General features: G+C 51.2%; 1 protein-coding gene across 1 annotated transcript in view; it reads right to left on the minus strand.

Moving 5' to 3' along the window:
• Positions 1 to 3,377: 3,377 nt before the first annotated feature.
• CACNA1S (calcium voltage-gated channel subunit alpha1 S) overlaps positions 3,378 to 26,140 on the minus strand; it is a 58,719-nt gene continuing 35,956 nt past the window's right edge. The window contains exons 23-43 of the mRNA XM_049770788.1: positions 26,050 to 26,102; positions 25,708 to 25,854; positions 25,376 to 25,577; positions 24,988 to 25,146; positions 22,725 to 22,835; positions 22,346 to 22,429; positions 17,880 to 17,936; positions 17,080 to 17,208; positions 16,922 to 16,987; positions 16,586 to 16,677; positions 14,819 to 14,978; positions 13,398 to 13,525; positions 12,231 to 12,327; positions 11,984 to 12,086; positions 10,909 to 11,010; positions 10,535 to 10,659; positions 7,577 to 7,705; positions 6,658 to 6,908; positions 3,929 to 3,998; positions 3,696 to 3,803; positions 3,378 to 3,584 (exon numbers count right to left, since the gene is read on the minus strand). Of these exons, the coding sequence (XP_049626745.1) occupies positions 3,378 to 3,584; positions 3,696 to 3,803; positions 3,929 to 3,998; positions 6,658 to 6,908; positions 7,577 to 7,705; positions 10,535 to 10,659; positions 10,909 to 11,010; positions 11,984 to 12,086; positions 12,231 to 12,327; positions 13,398 to 13,525; positions 14,819 to 14,978; positions 16,586 to 16,677; positions 16,922 to 16,987; positions 17,080 to 17,208; positions 17,880 to 17,936; positions 22,346 to 22,429; positions 22,725 to 22,835; positions 24,988 to 25,146; positions 25,376 to 25,577; positions 25,708 to 25,854; positions 26,050 to 26,102 (2,580 nt within the window). The remainder of the gene's footprint in view (positions 3,585 to 3,695; positions 3,804 to 3,928; positions 3,999 to 6,657; positions 6,909 to 7,576; positions 7,706 to 10,534; positions 10,660 to 10,908; positions 11,011 to 11,983; positions 12,087 to 12,230; positions 12,328 to 13,397; positions 13,526 to 14,818; positions 14,979 to 16,585; positions 16,678 to 16,921; positions 16,988 to 17,079; positions 17,209 to 17,879; positions 17,937 to 22,345; positions 22,430 to 22,724; positions 22,836 to 24,987; positions 25,147 to 25,375; positions 25,578 to 25,707; positions 25,855 to 26,049; positions 26,103 to 26,140) is intronic.

Here is a 26,140-nt window from a genome sequence, read left to right on the forward strand (position 1 = left end):
TGATGTCTGGCTCAAGCTCTCAGATGAGTGTTGCTTCTAAATGTATTCCTAAGCTGTCAGTCTCAAAGCAGGAATGGCATGGCACAAGGACCAGGAGAATGGGAGCAATATGAAGGAGGAAAGGAAGTGGGGGGTCGGGATGCTCAGGGCTGGCAAGGCTGCAGTGGGGACCAGGAAGGAGTGAATCCTGCTATTGGGCATCATGGATCGAATCCATGTGGAGAGCAAGGCTGTGTTCTTTCTGCCATCAGTGTCAAGAAGCCAAGGTCAGGGCATCCCTCTGTGAAATGTAAGAGGCTTGTGAGATGCCTCACATCTCAGCAAGGAAGCCACATCGAGTTTGATCTGAGGGGTGGGCTCTGGGGTGAGCTGTCTAGCCAGCTCAGAGGCTGAGCTCTCCCTGCAAAGCCATCAGGCCTGTCAGAGCTGGGCATAGACAGCATCAGACCAGACTCTGACTGTCCAGGGGTTGAGTGCAGCTTCCCCGATGGGAAGAGCCCCTAGCTCTCATGGCTCAGCACCGGACTTTGTGCCCATTTCTCCCTCCTCCTACTATACCCCTCCACTGGCAGATCCCCACTAGCAGCTGGACCCTAAGTCTGGAGGGACTGGAGTCCCCAGCAGATGCAGCTCGAGCCAGTGTCTGCAGTTCTTAAGCTACGTGCATACCAGATGATACTGCAGGGAGGCCTTTCTTGCCCTGTATCCTGCCCTGCTTTGTTCCGGAAGCAGAGCCTGCCATGGTAATGGGGCAGGGGCTGGTGGTGGGTAGAACCCAGTCTAGACCCTTCAATGAACCAGAACAACTGGACATGGACAGATGTGAACATCTGTGCATGAATCTAAGTGTGTGGGTGTGTGATGATAAGTGTGTTCACGTGTGTGTGAATGTGAGTTTCTGCATGTGGGGGTCTGTGTGAGTTTGTGTGTGAGCATGTCTGTGTTTTAGTGATATGTGTAACTATAACTTTGTACATGTATCTATGTGAGTGTGGATGCATGAGTGCCTGTATATGTTGGCCTGTATATGTATGTGTCTATGTCTTTGTGTGTGTGTGAGTGTGTGTGTGTGTGTGTGTGTGATGGGCATGTGGGGGCCTGTCTGGGTGTGTCAGTGTATCTGCGTGTTAGTGTAAGTATGTGAGTGTATATATGTGAGTGGGGGAGGTCTGTGTGAATGTGTCTGTTTGTTAGTGTGAGTGAGCTGGGTAGAGCCTTCTTGCCTACAGGCCGTAAAGGGCCTAGTTTCTCCCTGTCCCTAGACCCCTGCCTTCCTTGCTATGGTTTGCAAAGAGAGAATGAAAGTGCCCTCTTTGCCTTCTCTTCATCAGGGGTCCCAGGTGGGGCAGCCATGGTCACCTCAGCCTGCAGAAGACATCAGAGTTTGAACTCATGCCCTCACACTTGCCAGATCGTGCTTCAAGCCTGTCTCAAACCCTTATATATCTCCTTCTTTACGTGTGTGTGTGTGTGTGTGTGTGTGTGTGTGTGTGTGTGTGAGTGTGAGATTCCCAGTGATTCTTTGGTCATTTAGGGGAGTGTTGGTTCAGTGAGAGAGTCCAGATGTGGTGCCATCTAGTCTCTGTGGTATAGGGACTACCAGGGCCACCCAGTGGGAAACAAAGATGCTCAGGAGGTCACAAGATGCTGGGGATCAAACTGGGGTCAGTGCACATAGGCTTGGTCTTACTCCTATCCTATCTCCTGCACTGAACATGGAAGGATTTGTTTTCACATATGGCCAAGCTGAGCCACAGGTGGGCATGGACAAGGCTACTTAGGAGGGTTGTGGATCATGATCTGGAACAGGAAGGGATGGGGCCATGTAGTGTGGACTGGGAGAGTCAACACAGAGGCAGCTCAGATACAAGAGTGGATGAGATCATCAGTGAGATAAGCTGAGAAGGAAGTATCTAGAACAGAGACTTGTGAAGAATCCTATGTGAGTGGCAAGCCAGGGGAGCTTCAGGTTGAGTGGGTGGGTATTCTGGAGCGCCCTGGATGCATTTCATGTATCTAAGGCTTTCCAGAAATTAAATAAGGATTTAAAGGAACCAATTTGGTGGGGATATTGAGGAAGATGCTTTAGAAGTTGGGCAAGTTGCACAGAGCAGAGACTAGGCAGCAGAGATGTTTGGTCCTCAGTAGCTGCAGAGATAATGATAGAAGATAACACATATAGGGGATAAGCCAACAGATGCTAATGACCTAAGATTGGCAGATGGGATCAGATATCTGATGAGTGATCAGACATGACAGATGATGGACACTTATAGATGGTAATAGACACTTGTCACCCTCTACCTAGCATGTTCCTCCTCCTGCCCAAGTTTACTAGGGGTTTGCTAGAAGGCCACAGGAAATCCATGAAGGCAACAGAGCAGGGGAGCCTAAGGAGTGGGTGAAGGCCTGCGGGAGTGACTGTGAGAAGGACATCAGGGAAGCCACTGTGGGACCCACAGAGCCTGGTCTGCCCTGGCTGGCCCTCTTGGCCTACCCCAGTGCTCCCTGTCCTCCCTGTTCAGAATTCTGCTTGGAAAGAGCATCACAGCATGGCATGAAGACAAACTCCCAGCCCTGCTCACTGCATAGCAGACTCCAGGCCCATCTCTGCATCTGGCCTTGCTGGCTGGGATCAGAGAGGCTACGAAATTTGCCCTGCATATCTGCAAGTGGCACCTGAGGCTGAAGGCCTGTGTGGATGGTGGATTCTGGCAAGGGGGCAGGTGAAGCCTGCCAGAGGGTTGCCTGTGTGGGACCTGGAGTGCAGGCTATGACATAAGTTGGGGTGTAGGCTGTGTGAGAGCTGAAGTATAGGCTGTGGAATAAGTTAGGGTGCAGGTTGCATGGGAACTGGGCTGTGGCATAAATTGAGGCCTGGAGCCTGGTGTAGGTGTGGCAGGAGCTGAGAACTGGAGTGCAGGCTCTGGTGGGAGCTGGAGTCTGGGGTCCTGGATGCGAGTCTTCCTAGCTACCTCTTGGGCTTGCTGGGCCCTCTCTCTGCTCATATTCTCTGTCCCCTGTCTCTGACTGGATGGTGTCCTCATCCAGATGGTCTCTGTTCTTCCAGGCTCCATAGCCATACACAGACCTTGGAAGGGGTGGAGGAAGAGGGTAAGTATGGATAGACCCACAAGGAGGCAGGTAGTGGCTGGGGGCCTGATGTGGGCCCAGAGACTTTAATGCCCTCTGATGGGAAAGGCCTGATGGGGGCTACCCTGGCCCCAAGCAACCACAGTAGAGTCTCCCACTGCTCATCTGGCCAGGAACAGGGCCCACTGTGCCCTGACTGATGGGGTGTCCCACCCTAGACTCCCACAAAGCATCATGGGAGTGCTGGCTCCTCAATTCAGGCTCTCCAAATTGTTGCTGGGCCCTCATGGCCTGTGGGGGGTGAAAGTCTCTGTGGAGCCCCGAGGCTGGTCCAGGCTGCCTGCAGGGGCCTCACGTCCTCTCAGTAGTTCTGTGGCTGCTGCTTCCACTGCCTCTGGCTCCATGTGACAGGCCTCGGCCAGGGCCTGGCTGGTGGCCGCAATGAAGCCTGAGTCATCTGCCAAGGTACCCAGGCCCCCTCGGGCCAGAGCCTACAGTAGGAGACAAGGCAGGGAGGAGGGACTCGGGCCTGCTGGACCTCTGCTCTGTAGGCTCCCCAGGCCCTCACAGTCCTTGAAGGCTGTGCCCAGTACCTTGCTCACCTCCTGGATAAGCAGGACAGTTGCTGAAGTGGTACTTCCTGCCCTTCTTCGGCCCTGCAGGGTCTCCTCATGCTGAGCCCCCTGTGTAGAGCTCCTCCTCTCAGGCCGCTGTTTGGGGCACAAGCAGAGGCCCCCAGAGGAAAGCTGGAGTCTGCAGGCCCCAGAGGTGGCCTAGACCCAGGGAAGGGGAGCCCACAGCCACCCCTTCTGTATGAATGAGCTGCCCTCCCCACCTCTGCCCTGGTACCTGACAGGGGGCCCACTGTGCCTTCAGCTTCTTCTCGCAGGATCTGCTGCAGGGTCCTATAGATGGAGGTGGAGGGAACAACAGTGGGGGCTGCTGAATCCTGCCAGGGCCCCACTTCACAGTCTGTCAGAGGCAGCCTGGAGGGGCCTAGAGCCGCTGCAACAACTCCAGGTCGGGCACTGCCCTGCTGTCTGTGGCATGCAGGGGTCTGGACCAGAGTCTGACCTATCTACACACAGGTGTGTGTGCAACAGTGTGTGTGAGTAAACACAAGTCTGTGCACATGCACACACATGTTTATGTACAGGTGTATGTGTATATGTGTTCATGTGTATCCATGTATACACACATGTTTGTGTGTATTCTATGAGTGTTATATATGAAAGCATTTCCATAAGATTATTATCTCTGCCTGTTGTCCCACCTTGACCTTCCAGGTGGGGGTACTTTTGAGAGCCTAATAAATAGTCTGGGAGCGAGGTGATTGGGGTCTTTTGGTAGAGTTTACTAGCTGGCTCCAGGTGTTTTTTGGACAAAGGACTCTGCACGCAACCTTCTTACCCCTTTACCCTCCTGTCTGTGTGGATTAATTGCTGTGGATAAATATTATCATGATCTCCTCCCCCACAAGTGGATAGGGGATTGGGAATTAATTTCTCATTCTGGGAGCTCTTTGAGGATCCACCGATAACCAATCAAGGTGTAAACGGGACCCAACATATAAGTATATACATGAAATGTTGGGCTATAGTAGTATGTTTGTGTCTGTATAGGTACTGACACACATGTTGTATATATGTTTAGGTTATGGGTGTATGTACATAGACATGCATATTTTAATGTATGCCTATAGATGCACACTTTATGTGTGCAATGTCGTGTGTACAGATGTGGATATGTCTGCAGGTGCCTTTGTTCATGGATCTCAGCACACAGGAGTCTGGGACTTATACCAGGTTAGGGGTGTCCTTGGGGAGTGAGTTTCCTAGCAAGTTATTCTTTACTCAGCCTGTTTTTCTTTTTCATTCGAGCCACACCAGCAGTGTTTAGGGGTTATTCCTGGCTCTGCTCTCAGGAATCACTCCTGGTGGTGCTCAGGATATGAGATGCTGGGAATTGAATCTGGGTTGAAATCTGGGTTGAACCTGGGTTGGCCACTTAAAGGCAAGTGCCCTACCTGCTGTGCTATCATTTGGCCTCATCACCTCCTCTTTATCATTCTTCTCTTGGGGGAGACTTCTCCCCAGCCCCACCAGCTTTCCCTTCCCACTGACCAGCCCAGCAGGCTCCCACAGGAACTGACAGTCCCCTTAACGTGACTTCCACACTGCCAGGGACAGTCGGGACTCCCCGGTGTCTGGGGATAAAGGAGAGACTGACCCAAGGCTCTTTGGGGCAGACGCAGACTGGGGGTTTCTCCTCTGGCAGCAGGCACCTCTATGTTCCTGGTCAACTCCCCTTCATAGCAGACACTGCAACAGAAGTGGGCTGTGAGCAGAGATGCTGGGCCTGCCAGTCCCTACCCATTTCCCATCAGGACCCAGGGCTCAGTCACTTTGACATTAGGCCCCACTGTGCTTGAGCAGAAAGAAGGGGCATTGCCTCCAAGTCTCCATGCATGTTTATGTAGGTCAACTGTTGAGACGCTCCCTCACCCTTCCCCCTGCAGGCCAAGATCCAGCATGGCATTCCTTAGGACCCTTGTTCCCAGTTTTGGCTGCCCATAGCATTCGACATTCAGCATTTACAGGGAGCCTGAGCCACAGCAGTGGCAGTTGCCAGCCCAGAGTCTGATGGGAGTGCCTAGGGGAGTCTGTGGGGCTGCTGATAGGCTATGGGACTTCAGGACGGAGAAAGAGAAAAATCTTAGCTCACAGTTTAGCCCAACCAGGCCCTGGTGGTCAACACCATCTAAAAGGTCCTGATGCCCTTGCTGCAGGGTTTGGTCACAGTCAGATGGCAGGATGTGTCCTTACAGAGATGGGAGCCTTTGGGGACACACCCCAATACTTAGAATTTTCACTAATGAGAAGGGCCTGTAGGCTGAAGTGAGTCAAGGGGATCAGCAGCAAGGGGGACTACAGCCTGGCCCCTGCCACCCTAAGGCCCCAGAGGCCCCTTTCTGAGGGTGCAGGATTCAAGCTCTGCTTGGAGCCCAGAGTTGTAACATTCATGCCAGCATGCTGCTCCGGGACCTGGGGACTCAGCCCTGGGCACATCCATAACTCAGGTTAGTGAGATGGGGTTCCCCAGGACAGTGAGATCTCACTGGAAACCCAAATTCAAAATTTGAACTTGAGTGAATTACTACATCTGTGTTTATTTCTATGTCTATGTCAATGTCTATGACAATGTCTGTAATGTCTATATCTATGTCTATGCCTATGTCTATGTCTGTATGTCTGTGTCTATGTCTATATTAGGTTCCATTGTAACTATACTATCTAAGTTAAGTTCAAATGGCTCAGATTTGATACCTGGTGTAGCCCAGATCCTCTGAGCCCTGGGTCACAGCTGACACAATGCTGCCCCCTGCTGGTTAGAATGGTCTCAGCTGCCCAGTCTGGCCTGGTGGAAGGTACCAGTTGAATCCCTGAGAGCAAAAGGTCCACCAAGAACACCCTAAACCTTTCCAGGGGCCTCTTCCCCAAGCCTAGAACCACACACCATATCTTCTTAGCCCCCCTCTTCCAGACTGGCCATTTCTGCCCCTACCTGGGAGATGCCCAGTTGTTATTCTGGTTTCTGTTGTGCCAGGGGGTGTTGGCATTGGCATTGTTGGTGTTGGCCCGAGCAAGAGGGTTGGTGCGTGGCTCTGGGGGAAAGTCCTCCAAAAAGACAGGGGATTCCAGGTCCTCCATCTCAATCTCCGCAAACTGGAGAGGTCTCTGGTTGGCCATGACCGGGGGCAGGGAGTTAGTCCTCTCCAGAAAGTTGTCCATTTGGCCAAATAGGCCTCCAGTCCTCTAGGAGCCAAAAGGAGAGTGAGGCTAAGTGTATGGGTGCAGGGAAGGGGGAAGCCACGTGGGGACTGTGATGCCGGGGACAATGTGGGCTGGGGTAAGGGACACATCCTGTAGATCTGAGGAGTTTAGACTGTGAGGCTAATGGAAACAATATTCAGGAGTATCAGTCTGGAGGCACCCTAATATCTTGAGCATTCAGGAAAAACAGAGAGGATATAGTGTATTGGAGTGAGGCCTGAATCTCTGACTTCCACTTATAAATGATCTGCACTGCTCCTGCCATCTCTTTGTCCACCATTTCCTCCCCAACCATCGAGAAGATTCACCAGGTGGTCCCTGAGACTCTTAGCTTCACAGTGTTAGGGGAGACCTGAGACACCCCTTCCCCTGCCCAGGCTAGAGGTGGTGAGAGTAACTGAAAATGATGGCCACTTGGTAATAAGTTACTGGGCCGTGGAAGAGTGACCAGGGTTTGTGAAGAGGTGAGGAAAGAAGTGAACTTGGCTGGGGAAAGTGGAGAGATAGGTGATGCCTTGAGTAGTAGGGTCAATCATAGAGTTCAAGAGATAGGACAGTAGGTTCCTTCAGCTTCTATGTCCCTCTCCTGTCCCCCTCTGTCTGGGGCCCTTGTGCTTCCTGGCCTGGATATTCGATGTGGCCTCCCGCACCCGGAATATCCCTTCCTCCATGGCGGCCTCCACCATGGCTCTCTCGAGCTCCTCCTCAGCCGTTAAGTCCCCGGAGATGGTACGGTGAATCTCAGGGGCTGCCTCTTCTTCAATGGTCCGCAGTCCAGCCTACAGATGGGGAAGAGATGAAAGCAGTCCCTGGTTCAGGAGGGGAGACCTGAAACACTTCCCAAAACTCTGCTTAGTTCTTCACTGTTGGGATAGTTGATTTGGAGTCACTCCTGGCAGGACCTGAACTAGCTCCCAAGATATTTTTGTGTGTTGTGGTGCTGGGAATTGAACACAGGGACTCGCACATACCAGGCAGGCAAGGGCTCTATTACCAGCCACAAAGCCCTGTAATCAGACTTTCCCTGATGCCCGAGGCTGCCCCACTCTTCCCTGTGACTCCTTCAATGTCTCAGGTATCTGTGAAGCCACTGGATTAGCTCTGGCCTCTGGGTTAATCCAAATCCTGAGAACAGCCTGAGAAGTCTTTTCTTGGTTTCAGGGGCTCTCCTAAGCCTACACCCCGTCCCCCTGTTTCCCAGTTTATTCAGTATGGTCTTCCATGGGAATGATTGCTTATTGTATTAATAGTTTTTTTTTGTTTTTTTGTTTTTTTTGTTTTTGTTTTTGGGCCACATCCTGTGGTGCTCAGGGGTTACTCCTGGCTGTCTGCTCAGAAATAGCTCCTGGCAGGCACGGGGGACCATATGGGACACTGGGATTCGAACCAACCACCTTTGGTCCTGGATCGGCTGCTTGCAAGGCAAACACGGCTGTGCTATCTCTCCGGGCCCCATACCTCTGTTTTTTGAAATTAATTTTTTTTGGGCCACACCCGGCGGTGCTCAGGGGTTACTCCTGGCTCTCTGCTCAGAAATAGCTCCTGGAGGGGCCGGGCGGTGGCGCTAAAGGTAAGGTGCGCCTGCCTTGCCTGCGCTAGCCTTGGACGGACCTCGGTTCGATCCCCCGGTGTCCCATATGGTCCCCCAAGCCAGGAGCAACTTCTGAGCGCATAGCCAGGAGTAACCCCTGAGCGTTACCGGGTGTGGCCCAAAAACCAAAAAAAAAAAAGAAAAAAGAAAAAAGAAATAGCTCCTGGCAGGCACAGGGGACCACATGGGACACCGGGATTCGAATCAACCACCTTTGGTCCTGGATCGGCTGCTTGCAAGGCAAACGCCACTGTGCTATCTCTCCAGGCCTGTATTAATCGTTTTTTATTTGTTTGTTTTGGGGGCACACCCCAGTGGCACTCAGAATTACTCCTGGCTCTGCACTCAGAAATCGCTCCTAGCAATTTCTGAAATCGCTCCAGGTTGCAGAGATCGAGATGGAGGACCTGGAATCTTCTGTCTTCTCAGGGGACCATATGGGAAGCTGGGGATTGAAACTGGGTCCGTCCTGGGTCATTTGCGTGTAAGGCAAATGCCCTACCGCTGTGCTATTGCTCTGGCCCCATTTTTTTTTTTTCTTAAAGCAAATCTAAATTGGGGCTGTAGAGATAATACAGTGGGTTAAGTTGTTTGCCTTGCACACAGCTGACCTGGTTCAGTTCCCAGCACTGACTCATGGTCCCCCCAAACCACTGCCAGGAGTGATTTTTGAGTGCAGAGCTGAGTAACCCCTGAGGGGCCGGAGAGATAGCATGGAGGTAAGGCGTTTGCCTTTCACGCAGAAGGTCATCGGTTCAAATCCCAGCGTCCCATATGGTCCCCTGTGCCTGCCAGGAGCAATTTCTGAGCATGGAGCCAAGAGTAACCCCTGAGCACTGCCGGGTGTGACCCAAAAGCCACAAAAAAAAAAAAAAAAAAAAAAAAAAGAGTAACCCCTGAGCATCACCAGTTGTGCTGATCAAGTTCTTATCACTTTCAATGCACACATGAAAATTGGTGTTACCTGAGCATTTCAAAGGGAAAAATGTTTTTTTTTCCCTATACCAAACTGTGTTCATGAATCACTCCTGGTGGTGCATGGAGGACTTTTTGTGGTGCTGGAGAGCAAATCAGGGTCAGCTGTGTACCAGGTAAGTACCTTACCCACTGCCCTATTGCTCTGGCTAAGAGCCATGTAGGATTCCTCAGATGTGAATCTTATTTGCAACATGAAGAAACGTTCTATGACCTCAAACCAGAGACATCCTAATTTGAATTCTTCAAAAGTGTCAAGATGACATTGAAGAAAGAAAGACAGAAGACAGACAGAAGCTACTGAGAGATGGAACAAAGGGTCAAGTCTTTTGGATGTTGTGGGACAAGCAGCAAAGCTTGTGTGGGGAGCACTCACTGGAAGGCAATGTGAAGCAAGCACTGGGAGGTGGAGGGGAGCACACAATGGGAGGCTGTGTGTGTATGTCCATCTTCTGTCTGGGGTGGCTGCATGTGGCATGAGGAAGAAATCCTGGGTTGGTAGGAAACACACTATAAAGTGTTCAAGGTTGATGGAACTTCATATTAGGAATTACTCTCAAATGGTTCAGAAACATAATCAAGAGATTCTTGCCCAGTAAAGACTGCAATTGAAGTAAAATGTCCCTCCAATAGTTGTATAATTTTTGTATTTATAAAACATGTGCATTAAGACCAAACAATAAAAATAAATAATATGAGAAAGATAACCCAGTTTCTAAAGCCTCCCTTTGAATAGTCTTTAGTTTGTTTTGAAGGCATTCTGGGGGGCCTCTTGGAGAAGGTTCTGTTTATTCATCTAACCTGCATCTCCCCCTTGAACAAGCCCCATTTCCTTGAGCTCCATTTCCATTGCCACGGAAGCACTCTTTGCTCTTCTCCAGGGGCACCTTTCAACACAGGTCATCTAGAACCGTCATGGCCTGGCTCACTGGTTCTTTGATTTCCCTTTATGCCCTGCCCCATCCAAGGACTCAGAGAAGGAGCCCAAGTCTGAGATCTGACTCAGCGGCCCCCTCTCCCCTCAAGTTGGAGGCTTTTGTACCTGGATCTGCACTGTGTCCTTCTTGGGCCGATACCCATAGTACTCTTCCTGGCGCTTCATGAACTTCCGGAAGTGTTCTTGAATGAGGAAGGTGGCATAGAACTTGCCCACAGTCACTTCATCATCTGCAGAGAAGCCAACCAGGAAGGTTGTGAAAGCTAGGGGATCTCAAACACAGAGTGCAGGGGTGGCATGGGTGCCCAAGCAGCTAGGACCAAGCACCCTGGCCGCCCCACTTGGACTTACCAAGGGTGATTCCTATCCCATTGCTGCCTACATGGGGTCCCATGAAAGGTATTGTTGGTTGTTCCTTTTGGGGCTTCCTTGAGAAGTCTGGCCCTTTACCCAGCATCCCCATCCTCAGCAGTACCCACCTCCTATTGGAGGGATGAGCTGGTCCAGGAGTTTCATGCTGGTTCTCTTCCAGATCTTCTTGATGATGGCTCTCAGCTCCTCATTGGCCTGTTCAAAGTTACCTAGGGAGGGACAGGGCATCAGGAACTCACTAATGTGAGCCCGGCTAGCCTTTGAGAGAGCCACTTGGTACCTGGCTGTGTTTTCTTTGACTTTTTATCAGTGTAGCAGCTGATTGAGCACTTGGAGTGGAAGGTACTTGGGGGTCCTTGGCAGCCCCAGCCCAAGCCATGGGCAGTGATTTCCAGGACCAGAATGGCTACTCAAGATTAACGTCCTCATCCTCTTCCTCCCCAGACCTCACCCTCTTATTGTCCCAGTCCTCTAGGCAGCGCTTGTCCTATCCAGTTGGGCTGCCCGTCCTAGCCTCTTCCAGGAAATCTTTCCAGGGCAGCTCAGACCCTGGCAATGCTCTCATGCTGGCAGGAGGGCCTGATCTGCAGACCTCCCCGGAACCAATACTGAACCCCTCACTGCTTCCCATCTGTCCACCTCACCAAGTGGGAGGGTCACATGCAAGTTTAGATTAGCTGAGGGTCAACTCTACCACCTGCCCAGCTTCCTCAGCAGCTCTGCTCATGCCCAGGCTAAACCTCAGGATGTTCATCCCAGGCTAGAACCTCACTTCCCTTATCTGCTCCACCTCACCCCCGTGCTAATATCAGCACTTTTCTGACTTGCTCTATTTTATCCCTGCCCTAATATCAGCATTTCCTTAATCTACCAGACTTCACCCTTGACCTAATATGGGTACATTCCTGGCCTGTTCCACCTCACCCCTGTACTAATATCAGTACATCCTTAATTGACTCCACCTCAGCTATATATACACTGACCTTCTATATAGAAAGATTTAGTGACCTGTATGAACTTTGGGGTTCCCTCTAAGCCCTCTTGAGGGACATGAAAATTCTGTGATTCTGTGGCCATGACCTGGGTCCCTTTGTTCCCTCTCTATGCTCCCCCCCACCAACACAACTTCCAGCTCTAGGGACCTAGAATTCAACCCCCAGGACAGGCCAGGGCAGGCATCACCTTCCGTTTTGATCTTGAGAGCTGTGCGGACCAGGGCAAAGAGCGTGGCATTGAAGGTGACGGTGCCATCACTGTTCAGAGGCATGTTCATGCCTACCAGACGCTGTATGGAAGAGTTGAAGGCTGGTCAGGTGAGGTTGGGACCCAACACCCCCAGGACAGACGGAAAGCTGAGACATGAGGTCCTTAGGGAGTGACCTTCACTAGCCAACAATACCCTGAGGTCCTGCCCCTCTGCATCGAGTACCTTACAGGCCACCCTGTGTGGGCAGAACTTCCCGAAGCCCAGTGGGGGCTGTATTCTTCTCAGCAGTGTGACCACATCCAGATGCTTGATCCTGCCCCTGTAGAAGGACATACAAGTCAGCCCTAGCAGCTATCCAGGGCAGAGTGGTGGTGGTAGACATTCCTGTCTTTACAGCTTTGAAAATTGAGCCTCTCCCATTTATTTATTTTTGGGTGGTGCTCAGGACTTTTTCCCAGAGGCTCAGGGGACCATATATAGTGCTGAGGATCAAACCTAGGTCACTTGCATACTTGACAAGTTCTCTGTCCTGTATTATCTCTCCCTGTTCTCCTCCCTCCCACCCATTTTTTGGTTTTATTTTGTGTCCATACCTAGCTATGCGCAGGTCTCACTCCTGGAGAACTTGGTTGAACATATGATTGCTGGGAACTGAATTTGGATGGTCCAAATGCAAGGCAAGTACTTTCCCTGCTATCGTATTTCCCTGTTTATTTGTTAATTCATTAATTCATTCATTTATCTATTTAATACCATGCTGGGAGTCAAAGCCAGGGCCTCAGACCTGTGAGACAAGTGTTCTGCCAGTGAGCTAAAACATTTTGTCCTCTATTCAAATTGTTATTTCTCACTGAGAATTCCACCTTTCTGCTTCTGCTTTTTAAGTTATCTATGACCTAAAAGTATCTTCCTACTTATAATTTGGTTACTTTTTGAAGGAAGCACAGTGAACACCATTCTTGGTGGTGCTTTCACGGGAGGCAAATCAGTGCCAGATTAGACCCATGACATCTTACCTCCCCACCCGCTTCCCCAGTTTTAGGGGTGCACAAAAGCCAGGCAGTTGGGGGGTTGGAAATGCCAGCTCCTATGTAGTCTGTGTCATTGTTGAATTGGAATGTAACACTGTGGGCCTCAAGAGTCTGCCATAGTGAGGTCCTCTTCCTAAATGTGGCTCAGCACCAGCATGGCCAGTTTTCAGTAACATTGGAGTCCTGCTGTGCCTCCTTCCAAGCCTGAGAAATTGGAGTTCTTTGGTCTGAGATTTGGGGCTAAAAAAGGAAGGGGAAGCCCATTCATGAGGGGCCTCCCCAAGGAGACTAATCTGGGTTTAGGCAGAAGGAATAACCATGGGTGAGAACTGGCACAGATCTCACCATCAGGACTCACGTGGCTTCTGGGTCATACTCGGCCCAGATGGCCTTGAACTCATCCAGGTGGTGAGGGCCCAGGATGGACCAGTCCCTTGTGAGGTAGTCAAAGTTGTCCATGATGACAGCTACAAAGAGGTTAATGATCTGCAAGAAAAGAGACAAAGGCCCTATATGAACAGATGGATGGGAGATGCTGCCGAGGGGCTGTGAAATACCTCAGCCACTCCCTTCCTGGGCCCAAGTCCAGCCTTTGAGTGTCCCCCTTCACATAAGCATCCACAGTAACACTTCAGAGCCTGAGCCAGGACTTCTCTTGCCTCAGGGAGACTGTCTCCACTCTGTACCCATCTGGCTGTGCCTATGTCTCCTGCCTCAGCAAGGGTGGATGACCCTTTTATCTTTGCAAGATTTGTGTCCAACTGGGCATCTGCCCCTTGTACCCAAGGAAGCCCTTCAGGGCCAGGGTTGAATCTTATTCAGGTGCTGACTAGATTGCAATAGGGCTGGAGGCAGCTTTGAGGGATGGAAGGAAAGAAGGGAGGTGGATGGGTCAGAGAGGGCCTCCATGATGCCTTCCACAGTCCTGTAGCACTCCCAGGATCCTGGCAACTGGGTGTCATTCTCCTTTCCCCTCACCATTCCTTCCTCTCTACCTCTTTCCTCCCTTCCCTTTATTTACTTTTTTGTCTAATCTTGGCAGTGCTCAGGGATTACTCCTGGTGGTGCTCAGGGGACTATGTGGTATGCAGGGATCAAACTCAGGTCAGCTGCATGTGAAAGGAGCGCCCTACTTGCTGTACTATTGCTTTAACTCTGTATCTCTTTTTGTTTTGGGACCACACCAGCATTGCTCAGGGTTTACTACTCCTGAGTCTGCACTCAGGGATCCCTCTTGGGGGGTTGAGGAGACCATATGCAGTACTGGGGATTGGGCCCAATGCCTCACCTCTGTACCCCAATTGCTTTCTTTTATTCTTTTCTTTCTAAAATTAATTAATTAAATTATGTTTTAGAATCACACCCAGCAACTCTCAGGAGTTACTCCTTGTCCTGCACTCAGAAATTGCTCCTGGCAGGTTGGGGGGAACCATACAAGAAGCTGGGAATCAAACCCAGGTCTGTCCTGGGTCAGCTACATACAAGGCAAACACCCTACCACTGTGCTATCTCTCCAGCCCCCTTCTCTCCTTTATTTCCCCTGTTGGCATTATACCTGGCTGTACTCAGGGCTTACTTCTTCTGGGGATGGGACCTGGGTTGGTCTGTGCCATCAGGACAGGTCTCTGTGGATCCCACATGCAACCAACCGAGACCCCAGGAATCATAAAAGGCTGAGGTACTCCTCAGCAGTGAAACAAACCTCCACCCAGGGGACCGGAGTTGGGATTTCACCCAAAGGGACCCAAGGCAGTGCCAGTAAAAAACAGGGAGGCTCACCAGGAAGGCACAGAGCATGTAGAAGCTGATGAAGTAGTAGTAGGCGAAGGTGGTGCCGCAAGTGTACTCCTCGCCCGGGGCGTACTCAGACTCAGGGTCACAGCGTTTGCCGTAGCTACAGGCCAGCAGGATTTCCTGCCAAGCCTCCCCTGTGGCGCACCTGGAACAGAGTAGTGACCACTGTTGGCCTGGGTACTGGGGCAGCTTGACAGAAGCGGGGTGTGCATAGGTGAGGAGCCTGGGCCTCCATCGGGTGAGCTGGGCCTCATTTCACCCAGGAAGCTGTGACCCGCTCCCCCCCACCCCATTGTTCTGCCTGTCTTGGAGTCTTCCCAGAAGGAGATAAATAAAGTGCAGAGGAGAAGGATCCTGCATGGGAGTCAAACTGGTCCACAACTCACATCGCTGATGGTGATGGCCAGAAAACATCATCCTTAGGGTCAAGGGTCAGAGGTCCTGGGTTTTCCTATTTTTGGTAAGAAGCTTTTTATTTATTTATTTATTTATTTATTTATTTATTTATTTATTCATTATTTGTTTTTTGGGCCATACCTGGAAATGTTCAGGGGTTACTCCTGGCTCTGCACTCAAGAATCACTCCTGGTGGGCTCAGGTGACCATATACTAGGATGCCAACGTCAAGCCACAGTAAGCTATGTGCAAGGCAAGTGTCTTTCCTGTTGTGCTATCACTATAACCCTAGGAAACTTTTTCTTTTCTTTTCTTTTTTGTTTTTGGTTTTTGGGTCACACCCGGCAGCGCTCAGGGGTTACTCCTGGCTCTATGCTCAGAAATCACTCCTGGCAGCTCAGGGGACCATATGGGTGCCAGGATTCGAACCAATGACCTTCTGCATGAAAGGCAAACGCCTTACCTCCATGCTGTCTCTCTGGCCCCAACTTTTTCTTTTCTTTCCTTTCCTATGTTTGGGTTCATGAGCACATTTGGCGCTGCTGAGGTGGACCCTGTGGGTCTGTGGGTTATTCTGCCCCTGGGCTGTGTTCAGTCCAAACCTGACTTTGTCTCCTTCTTCTGTGGGGTTAGACTGGGGAGACAGAAGTAGCCACATTGGACTGAGTGTGTTGGTGTAGATACCTAAGACCCACCCATTTCTGGGAGGGGTCTTGGAAACCAGATAGTAGGTGTAACCTTACCTGCAAGACCCTCCCATTCCTGGGAGGGGTCTTGGAAAAGTTAGATAAGGCTTGGACCAAGGGAATTCGGCCCTTTTGGCTCTTTGCCCTTTCGGCCCTGCTGAGCTCGCTGGCTTTGGGTTTCTGTGTTCTGGTCTTGAACCAGCATGGAGCCCAAAGGGAAGATGGCTGAAAGGAGTTTAAGATGCAGGGCCAAGAATAACTAGTGCTTAAAAGGTTATGAGTAGGCCACACACATGTGGTGAATAGGGCATGAATAAAGCTAATGGTTCCTGATGCCTGCCTGTGAGTGAGTCTTGATTACGCCGATCACCTGGGCCTGGGACCCGCCGGCTGCATGGGGAATGAAGCCACGTGGCTGGGGCCTAAGCACAAAGGCCTCCATCCATTGCCATCCAGCGCCATCGTTAATTATTTCATGCTACAGAGTGTAAGATGAAGACATGGGCTGCTTGTTCACCAAGTACTGAGAAAGCCAGTGAGCAGAAAGGATCTTCTAAGAGTGGACCCTACCAAAGGATAACCATTGCAAGGAAGTAGTATCACCAGGTGCCTGAAGACCAGGATGTGTGGCTGGTAGATGACATGGGGAGGGGGGAGGGAACATTCATGCCTAAAAAGCAGCAGCACGGCTTGGGGGAAGGTCTGGAAGTTGTTGTTCCTGTTGATCTGAGTGCCGTCCACCAGCGCGATCTTCCCGAACATCTGCCAACAAAGGCCATTGCTCAGCCCCTGAGCTGCTGAACATGTAACCCCAAGAGCCAGCAGGTCCTTTCCTTCAGTCCATAGATTCATGGGGCAAAGTGGAGGGGGTCTGAGCAAGGCCATTCTGGACCACCCTCCTCGTTCAGGCCTGGAAAATGCCATCATGCCCCTGTTGCCCAGTGGAGGCTTCTGGTAGTCCCACCCACCCACTCAGCAATGGAGCCCCTAGGGACGAGCCACTCACCTGCATCCCGATGACGGCGTAGATGAAGAAGAGCATGACGATGAGCAACGCCACATAGGGCAGGGCCTAGGGAAGGAGTGTAAAGGGGCACAGGGTCAGCACTGCAGCCTATGTGTGTTTGCCTATGTGTGCATATGTGTGTGGGGAGACTGGAGCACCTGGAAGGACTTGATGAAGGTCCACAGCAGGTTGCGCACTCCCTCGGCTCGGTTCAGCAGCTTGATCAACCTCATGACGCGGAACAGGCGGAAGAAGGCGCTGGAGATACGGGCGCTCTCGTCGGGGTCCTGCGGGCCAGCAGCCCCAGAGGTCAGTCTGGGGGCCACAGCGCAGAGGGGTCAGGGGCAGGCAGGATGGGAAGGCAGGTGTGTGTCCAGGGCAGCGGAGGGGGCAGCCCTACTGCTTGGGCCCTACTGCCACCATCCTCACTCGGGGCTGGAGGTGCGTGAGTGCCAAGCGCATGGGGTGATCCCAGGTAACCCCAGGGGTGACTTGCCTCATCTCACTTCTCCTCCAGCTGCTGTGGAGCCACTGGAGAATTCTACAGCTGTGCTTTGCCCCCTCCCATGAGGCTCCCGAGGGTGTCAATGCAACCGCCCCTTGCACCCCAATGCTCTAAGCTAGTCTCTGCCTTGTGCTGGTTGGAGTCCCCGCCTGATTGCATGTGGACCCGTCCCCAGTGTCTAGAACCAGCACCCCTGTCCCCTCTGATGCTCCTATAAGCATCAAGGGAGCAGGAAGACCCGATTCCAAGGGCTTTGAAAAAGCACTTCCTCCAAGCATGCGCCACGCTAGAGCCCCATCCACTCTAACAGGGCCCCATTTGGGAGTGGGGAGGGGATGCTCTGGGAAAGGGACCCCAGGGTCAAGCCCACCCCCATGCCATGCAGCAGTGACGCATGCAAGCTGGGTGGAGAGAGGGCAGGCGTGCGGGCAGGCTCATGCAGCCTGGAATTACAACGTTCCCGCAGCCTCCACCGAGGCAATACAGTCCCCCGCTGGAGGCCAGGAAAGTCTGTGGAGAGAAGACACGAAGGGAGGGGGAGAGAGGAGGGGACACGTGGGAGGGAGGTGAGGACACGCGTCAGAAAGGACAGACCTACAGAAGGGCGAAGAGAGACAAAGACGGAGCAGAGGGGAAGACCCCAAGGGACTGTCACATGGGGTGGGGTGGAAGGGGAAGCTGGGGACTGTGAGGTGACAGGCTGGGACGAGGAGCAAGGAGAGTTGGGAGGACGGGAACTGGACAGGCCCACGTGGTTCCCAGCTGCCAAGGGGTTCAGGGTTTTCCTGGGGGTCCAGCTTGTGTGAGGCACCACGGAAAGTACCTGTCCAGAGGGCATGGCGCCCCTTACTCTGAGCCCAGGGGTGTTGGCCAACCCCTTTGTGCCCCTAAGGCCTTGTGAAGTTTCAGCCTCCAGGGCAAAGCACTGAGGGGAGTCTAGAAACCCACCCAGAGGAGGTATCCTTGTATAAGCCTAGGTCCTAGGCCCTAGGATCTAGACCAAGCTGCTCCATCATAGGTCACTTCCACAGAGCAGAACTGAGGTGGGAGGAATGTCCCTTAGTGCTAGGCTTCACCCTGGGCCACATTTGAGCTGAAGTCTGAGAAGAAGGGATCTCTCTGCTTCCTCCTCCATTTCTTTTATTTTATCTTTGGTCTTTAGCCATTCCCGGTAGTGCTCAGGGCTTACTCCTGGCTCTGGGCTCCTGGCGGTCTTTGGGGGACCATATGTGATGTTGGGGATCAAACCTAGTTCAGTAACTGTCTTACCCACTGTAATATCTCTCTGGATCCTCATCCTATGATTATTTGTACAAAGATCCTCGGCTTCTTTTCCTGGCCCCCTCCTGTTCCCCTGCCCTCAAGTCATCAGAACTGAAAATATGTTTCCTTATTCCCACCCAGACCAATATTTCAGCATCTGGGGATGGGCCTGGATAGCATTGGAAGGTTCAACGCAGCCCAGCAGCCTTTTGCAGTCAGTGGTCTGGAACTGCACTTCCCAGAGGGCAGCCACAGCCCACTGGTGGTGGCTTGAATCACAGAATGTGAAATGAAAGGAGTTCAAGGGACAAGCTCCATAGGTGGCTTGGGGCTGCAGCACTGGGCAGAGTAGACACTGCTATCAGAATCTCTGTAGCATTGCTGCTCCTGGCCCCATTTGGCATAAAGTGAGTTGCTTAGGCAGATGCTGCCCCGAGGAATCTGCACATTTCTTACAGTCCACTTAGGACCTCAACACCCAGCTTCACCCTTATTTGACCTCCCTCATCAAGACCAAGCTGAGATTTGGCTGCTTATTTGAGCTGCTGAGGGCTTTCTCTGTTGCCTGCCAGTGACAGTGCTGCTCCCAAATCACAGGGCTCTGGGATGTAGAAGGAAGTAGAACACTACAAGTGTGTACCTGCTCCACACACCGAATACCCACCCCTGTGTACACACCTCTTTCACACACACTTCTCTCACTCACCTTACATGCACACCTCTCACATAGATCTCACACAACTTTCACAGACACATCTCTCACACTTCCCACACATACTTTACACAAGACTCACATATCTTTTTATTGTTTTTGTTTTGTTTTTGGGTCACACCGGCAGCGCTCAGGGGTTCCTCCTGGCTCCTATGCTCAGAAATCGTTCCTGACAGGCTCGGGGGACCATATGGGATGCCGGGGTTCGAACCACTGTCCTGTCCATCTGCATAAAAGGCAAACACCACTCACAGACACATACCTCTTACATACCTCATATACATACTTCTCACATACATTCCTCACACACCTCTCATACATATGCCTGACACTTCATAAACATGCCTCAAATATGCTTCACACCCTATATACATACACACACACCTCACACCCTGTACAACTCACATTTCACATGTATGACACACCCTGCAACACATCATCCACACCTTACACACTTCAGATAGTTCACACTCTATACAATTCACGCACCCCCCACAACAAGTCACATTCCACACCCCCATATAGATCACTCCACCACCACCACCACTCCTCATCTCAAACATGGGTTTTCCTTAGAAACACCCACCTGCCAGCCCTGTGCCCCCAGATGGGAGCAGATGGGCTTTTGTCTGTCACTATCAATTTTGCTCATGGGCGGGACTTGTTCCCAGGCCAGCAACAACATGGAAGCCAAGTCTCCAGAAGGAGCTGCTCCCTGCCAGGGCGTCTTTCACCAGGGCTTAGGGCACCTTCCCACAGCCCAGCTGCTTCTGCGCCCCCTTCTACCTTGTCATACTCTCTGGGGTTCCGGCACCATTTTCTGCCTCTCTTCCACTCCCATAAGTCTCTTCCCTCCATCTCACTCCTGAGTTCAATTCCCAGGTCTGTGCTCCAGGACTGCCTTTTAATAACCCCATTCCCAGCCCAATTTGCCTGCCTTGAGACTCCATCTCTGATATTGGACCCTATTCAAGGCTCTATTGCTGCTGAGCAGAACTTGCGGGACAGAGCTCATGATGGGAGTCTCCTCTCCTTTTCCCAGACACTTGGTGTTGACAGCCCTCACGGCTGCTGCCAGCCTAGCACCCCATCTGCTTCTGGCCCAACTCTGCTGCTGTCTCTTTCTCCCACTCCGCCTTCTTCTGCCTCCTCTGAAGTTCCAATTCTCCCTTCACCAGCTCTTCCTCCACAGGTCACATTTTCCACAGAAATCCAGTTTCTGGGCAAGACTTAACTAAGGCTGAACACATGCATGCTGGAGCCTCAGGTTTCAGTCAGACTCATTCCCAGGTACCCCAATTCTCAGAATCAAACCTGAGATCGAGGTCTATGAGAACCCAGGAAAGCTCCGTCTGGTCTCAGCTGCCCCCTCAGCCCTCCGGGATGAGGCACCAGGCAGTGTTATCAGGACACTCATGCTGTCCCCACAACACTGTCCCCAGAGCCCAGTACCTGTTTATTCAGGTATCTGTGCTACATTCCCCATGTTAACAGATCCTGAGACCTAAGAAGGCACCAAATTATAAAAGGCCCTAACTACCTAAGGGAGTTTTTTTTTTGTTGTTGTTGTTAAAAGTTGTCTGCTAGTATAGAAACTTTTTCAAAGCAGCCTGTACTCTGCAGAGAAGACAGCATGAAAAATGACACCAGTAAGAAAGGATGCTTGAAAAAAATAGCCTGTACTCACAGACATTAGAGCCCTGTAAAACCTTGGTTGCCTATCCATGAGGCATTCAGGAAAAAGGGGAATGTAGCATAAATATTAATTGAGGCATAACTTTAGCTGACATTCTAAAGATTACTCAGATTTAACATACATGGAATCAAATATTCTTTATCTAATAATTATTACTCACTTTTATTAGAGACTCTCTTAAAGTTTACTCAGATATATAAACACACCTGAGGAACATTTGTGTAGATTCAAGTATTTTCTATTTAGTCTTACAGAATAATTACTCAGCCTCAAATATAGCTTTGCTGTTAGCCTACGTGCAGTCATATTAAGGTTAACATTTCAGGCCCTATTCATAATGCATAAAACCAAAACAATTCTGAACTGACCTTGCAAACAGAGAAACTTCTGATAGCAAAAAAAAAAAAATGGCTTCTAAGACAAAACTCAATATACCTTGAACAATTTGTCCCTGTTCCTTTTTATTTTAGCTTTGTCAAATTATTATGAAAATTATGACTTGTCAAGAAATTTAGTATAAATATTCCACCTTTTGCTTTGAATTAACAGAACAGAGTTTAACCCAACTTGATTCCTTGACCTCTGTCTCCCATCACTGAATCAGTGCACACATCTTTCAAGGGAATCTAGAAGATTCCTTAGTGTCAGGACTAATTAGTCCATAACATCTCTGTCCTCAGTGTCATCTTGAGTCCCCTCTCTATGCTTTCCTGTCTCTAGCTTGTATGATTTGACACCAGGACATGTGACTCTTAGACCTGATCCCTAACCAGCCCCTGTTGGATTTGATCCAACCAACCACTGACCTGCCCCCAAAATTTTGTGTCTTCCTAATACCACCAGCTGTATGGAGTACAAGTGCTCCCACTTCTGGACATCCTTCCTCAGTTTCTCTTGCTTCTGCCAATTCAAACCCTTACAGGTTCAGATACTGGCTTTCATCATTTTCTGTGGCCCAGGACCCCACCTGCAGTGTCTGATTCCTCATCTCCCACCATCACTTTCTTTTCCTTCAGACATTACTGCCTCCAGAAAGACTTCCCTGACCTCACCCTTTCACTCCAGCTCTCAACTAGAACACTCTTTGCACCTGAGATACTGGCTGACTCTGCAGATGGAACTTGTCCACCTTGGGGAATCCAGGGAAGGGGTGGCCATGCTCTACATGCGGGTGGGAGAGGAGCCCCACAAAGGTCTATGGGTTCAACAGGGAGCAACCCAGTGGTGGAGCCTCCTGCCAATACTCACATCAATCTCACTGAGGATGACGTCAATGATGCTGCCGATGACAATCAAGAAGTCAAACACATTCCAGGGGTCTCCAAAATAGCCCTGGAGGGAAAGAGCCCAAGAATTAGACATAGGGCCTATTTGCCTCACCAAGGTGCTTCTCCCCACCTTTCCTTCTTTATTCCACCTACCCACCCAGATACAGTCTGAAACAGCGGGAAAAAGAAGGGGAATGTGGGTGGGTGGGGGACTGGCCTGCAGGGCATGAATTTTTGGGAATGAAAGAAACAGTGAAAGGCGAAACAGGGAAACCTCTGGAGTGCTCTATGGGCAGGAACAGGAAGTGTTGAACAGATGGACGGATGGACGGACGGACGGACAGATGACATCTACTCACCCGGGCTTTGAAGGCAATGAGCTTGAGGACCATCTCCAGTGTGAAGATGATGGTGAAGGCCACGTTGAGAATGTCTGAGATGTAGTTCATCTCCTCCGACTGGTTGTAGTGCTGGGAGGGTGGGAGGAGGGGCAGCTCGTTCTCTTCCTGAGAGGCTGAGCCCCCTTCCTTGGTTCCCCTCCTCATTGACTTTGTTTGTTTGGGCCATACCCAGCAGTTCTCGGGGCTTACTCCTGACTCTGTTGCACTCAGGAATCACTTCTGGCCAGGCTTAGGGACCAGATGAGATCCTGGGATCAACTCTAGTTGCATGTGTGCAAAGCAAGCACCCTTCCACTGGACTATCACTTTGCCTCTTCATTGACTTTTCTGGGAAAACCCAGAACCAATCTATCAATTCTCCGAATGCGACCAAAATCTAGGGCTTCCTTGTCCCCACCAAAGAGGATGAGAGAAGAGGCCTCTCAACTGTGAGAGTGGCTGAGTGGGTCTATCTGCACTCCAGGGGCTGTGTCCATGCCCTTTGTGGTGGGTAGAAAGGGAGGTGTCAGGGCAGGACAGACACTGAGCCTTACACCCACATGCCCACAGACCCAGGGATCTTTGCTAATCTTTTCTGTGGCCCGTTAGCTCCCTTCTACCCTTTCTTCAGAAAGTTGATGTGATCTCATTCATCCCAGACTTCCCAGGAGTAAGAGAGGTCTGGGGATGCCTCTCCTGCTGAATTTGTCAGCCCCTTCAACCTTGTGCCAGAGTCCCATATATACAGAGCCCCAGGCCTACTGATTGGAGGTGGGAGAGGCCCTGTGTATACCCATCTTGTGGGCTGTGTGTGGCCTGGGAGATCCTCATTTTAATGCAGATAGAATTCATGGGATCACCACGTACTGTGGCTGATACTGTCTCTAAGGCCCAATCCCAAGGGCACCTGTGCTGTGACATTCCACTGCAAGCCATCATGGAAGAGAGAATCACTTCCTGCTTCCAGTTCAGTTCCCCAGCAGCTGAGACTAGAGGAACTGGGCCGAGTCATCTTCCTCCAATGGCCACTGCCTGGCTAAAAAGTCCAAGCTGCTCATTTTTCTTTTTTATATTATTTTGGTTTGGGGGCCATAACAGGCACTGCTCAGGGCTGACTTCTGGATCTGTGCTCAGGGATCATTCCTACTCAGCTCAGGGGAACATATGGGGTGCTGGGGATTGAACCCAGTCCAGCAGTGTGAAGGAAACACCCTACTGGCTGTAAGAGCTGGTCACTTCTGCTTCCTGCTCTGCAAGCACCACATCCCATACACACACTCCCCTCTCACAAGTCATACATTCACTCTCATACCTATACACCTATACAATACTTACACATCCCCACATATTTACATCCACACATAAATACCCCCTCCACTAACACAAACACACAAGTCATACACTCTGTCCCGCACCAACCTATACACTCACACAGTCTTACCTTACACTTACCTTACATACTCTTACCTACACTCACACAAAGCCACACATACTCTCAGACACACTCACATAGTCATACACTCTTACCTTCACACAAATTCACCTTCACACACTGACATAATCACACTCACACTCAACATGCACACAGTCAAAATACATTCACTCACGGTCCCATGCATTCATATACATATTCATTCTCAAACACAACTCATACTCACATACTCACAAATTCACAAACATACTTTCAGAGCCGCACATACATACACCCACATATTCTTACAATTTACCTTCACGCATGCACATACTTACAGTCACATACAATCATGCTCACCCACCCACACATTTACACATATACTCTCAGACACACCCACAAACACTTATGACTCACCTTCACACTAAGACACTCTCACCCCCAAACTTCATGCTTCTATACCTGCACGCTGTCACCTCACAATTCATCTTCTCCCACTGACATACTCACAGTCACACCTAATCTCATGAACACTCATAATACACCCACTCTGACACTCACAGATGCATGTGTACACACGCATACTCTCAGATGGACCTCTATACACTCACACCTATACAGTCACCTTCACTCACTCATGCTCGGTGCCCACAGAATTGCCCTGTGTGATGAGGTTGTCCCTTCCAGGAGTTGTCCCTTCCTGTCCTTGCCTCTGTCCATGACCCTGCCTGTGTCCCTGTCTCTGTCCCTGCCTTGTTCCTGTCTCATCTGTCTCTGTCCTTGCCCCTGTCCCTGTCCCTGTTCTGCCCTGCCCAGTGGGTGGCAGCTCACCTGCATGCCCAGGCAGATGGTGTTGAGCACGATGAGGGCAAACATGAGGTACTCAAAGTAGGACGACGTGACCACATACCACACCTGGTACTGGTAGGGGTTCTTAGGAATGTAGCACCGCAGTGGGCGTGCCTTCAGGGCGTACTGGACACACTGGCGCTGAGACATAAACCCAGACCATGAGCAGTTGCCCATATCCCAGAGCAGCTGTGCTGGGGTCCCTCAGCTGCCATGGCCTCTCCTGGGGCCCAGCCCAGCCTAGACTCTGGGGCATAGCCAGAGCCTACTTTTGGCTCAGTGCTCTGGCTCCTAAAGGGCCTGCCCACCCTCCTGTGTCATGGCCCACAGCCCAGGCATGCCCCTGGCCCAGTGCCCGAGAAAGAGGCACCTGGTTCTTGTCCAGCTCGCAGTTTTTGTACTCCGTCTCCCCCTGCTCCTGGAAGGTGACAATGACGAAGCCCACAAAGATGTTCATCATGAAGAAGGCAATGAGGACAATGTAGATGATGAAGAACACAGCCATCTCCACCCGGTTGTTGTATATGGGGCCCTCGTCCTCCCCGTGAGAGTCAATGGCCTTGTACAGGAGCCTGGGCAGTCGAGGACACAGGGTGAGGATCCTGGGAGAGGAACTGGAGAGCCCCCAAGCTCCCAAGCCCTGGGCCAACCCTGTCTTGGACCCAGCCACAACCCACCCAACCAACTCTGAGCCTCACTCACTGGGGCCAGCCCTCGAAGGTGGACACGGTGAAGAGGGACATCATGGCTGAGAGCACGTTGTCGAAGTGGAAGTCATTGTGGACCCACTCCCGGGGCTGCAGCTGGATCTGAGTGGGGTCCCCGTCCTTGTACACGAAGTAGTAGCCCCTGGGGCAGGGCTGCATGGTCACCGTTGCTGGCAGTACTGTGTGGGCCACCGGCCTGACCGGCTAGAGGATCCCCCCACCTCCCCACACCCGGGGTACCCCAACTTTTGCTTCCCCAGTCTGAGGGCCACTGCTCTGCCCCAAACCTGGTTTTCCTTTTGGGGACCCTCCCTGGAGACCCAGCAGAGAAACTCACTTGCACTCCTCCTCAGTCATCTTAGATAGGTCTGTGCAGCTGAAGAATGTGCCCTGTGCAGGGAGGGGGGAGGGAGGAAGATGAGAGAGAA

Source organism: Suncus etruscus, chromosome 3, assembly GCF_024139225.1.
Source record: "Suncus etruscus isolate mSunEtr1 chromosome 3, mSunEtr1.pri.cur, whole genome shotgun sequence".
Taxonomy (NCBI): domain Eukaryota; kingdom Metazoa; phylum Chordata; class Mammalia; order Eulipotyphla; family Soricidae; genus Suncus; species Suncus etruscus.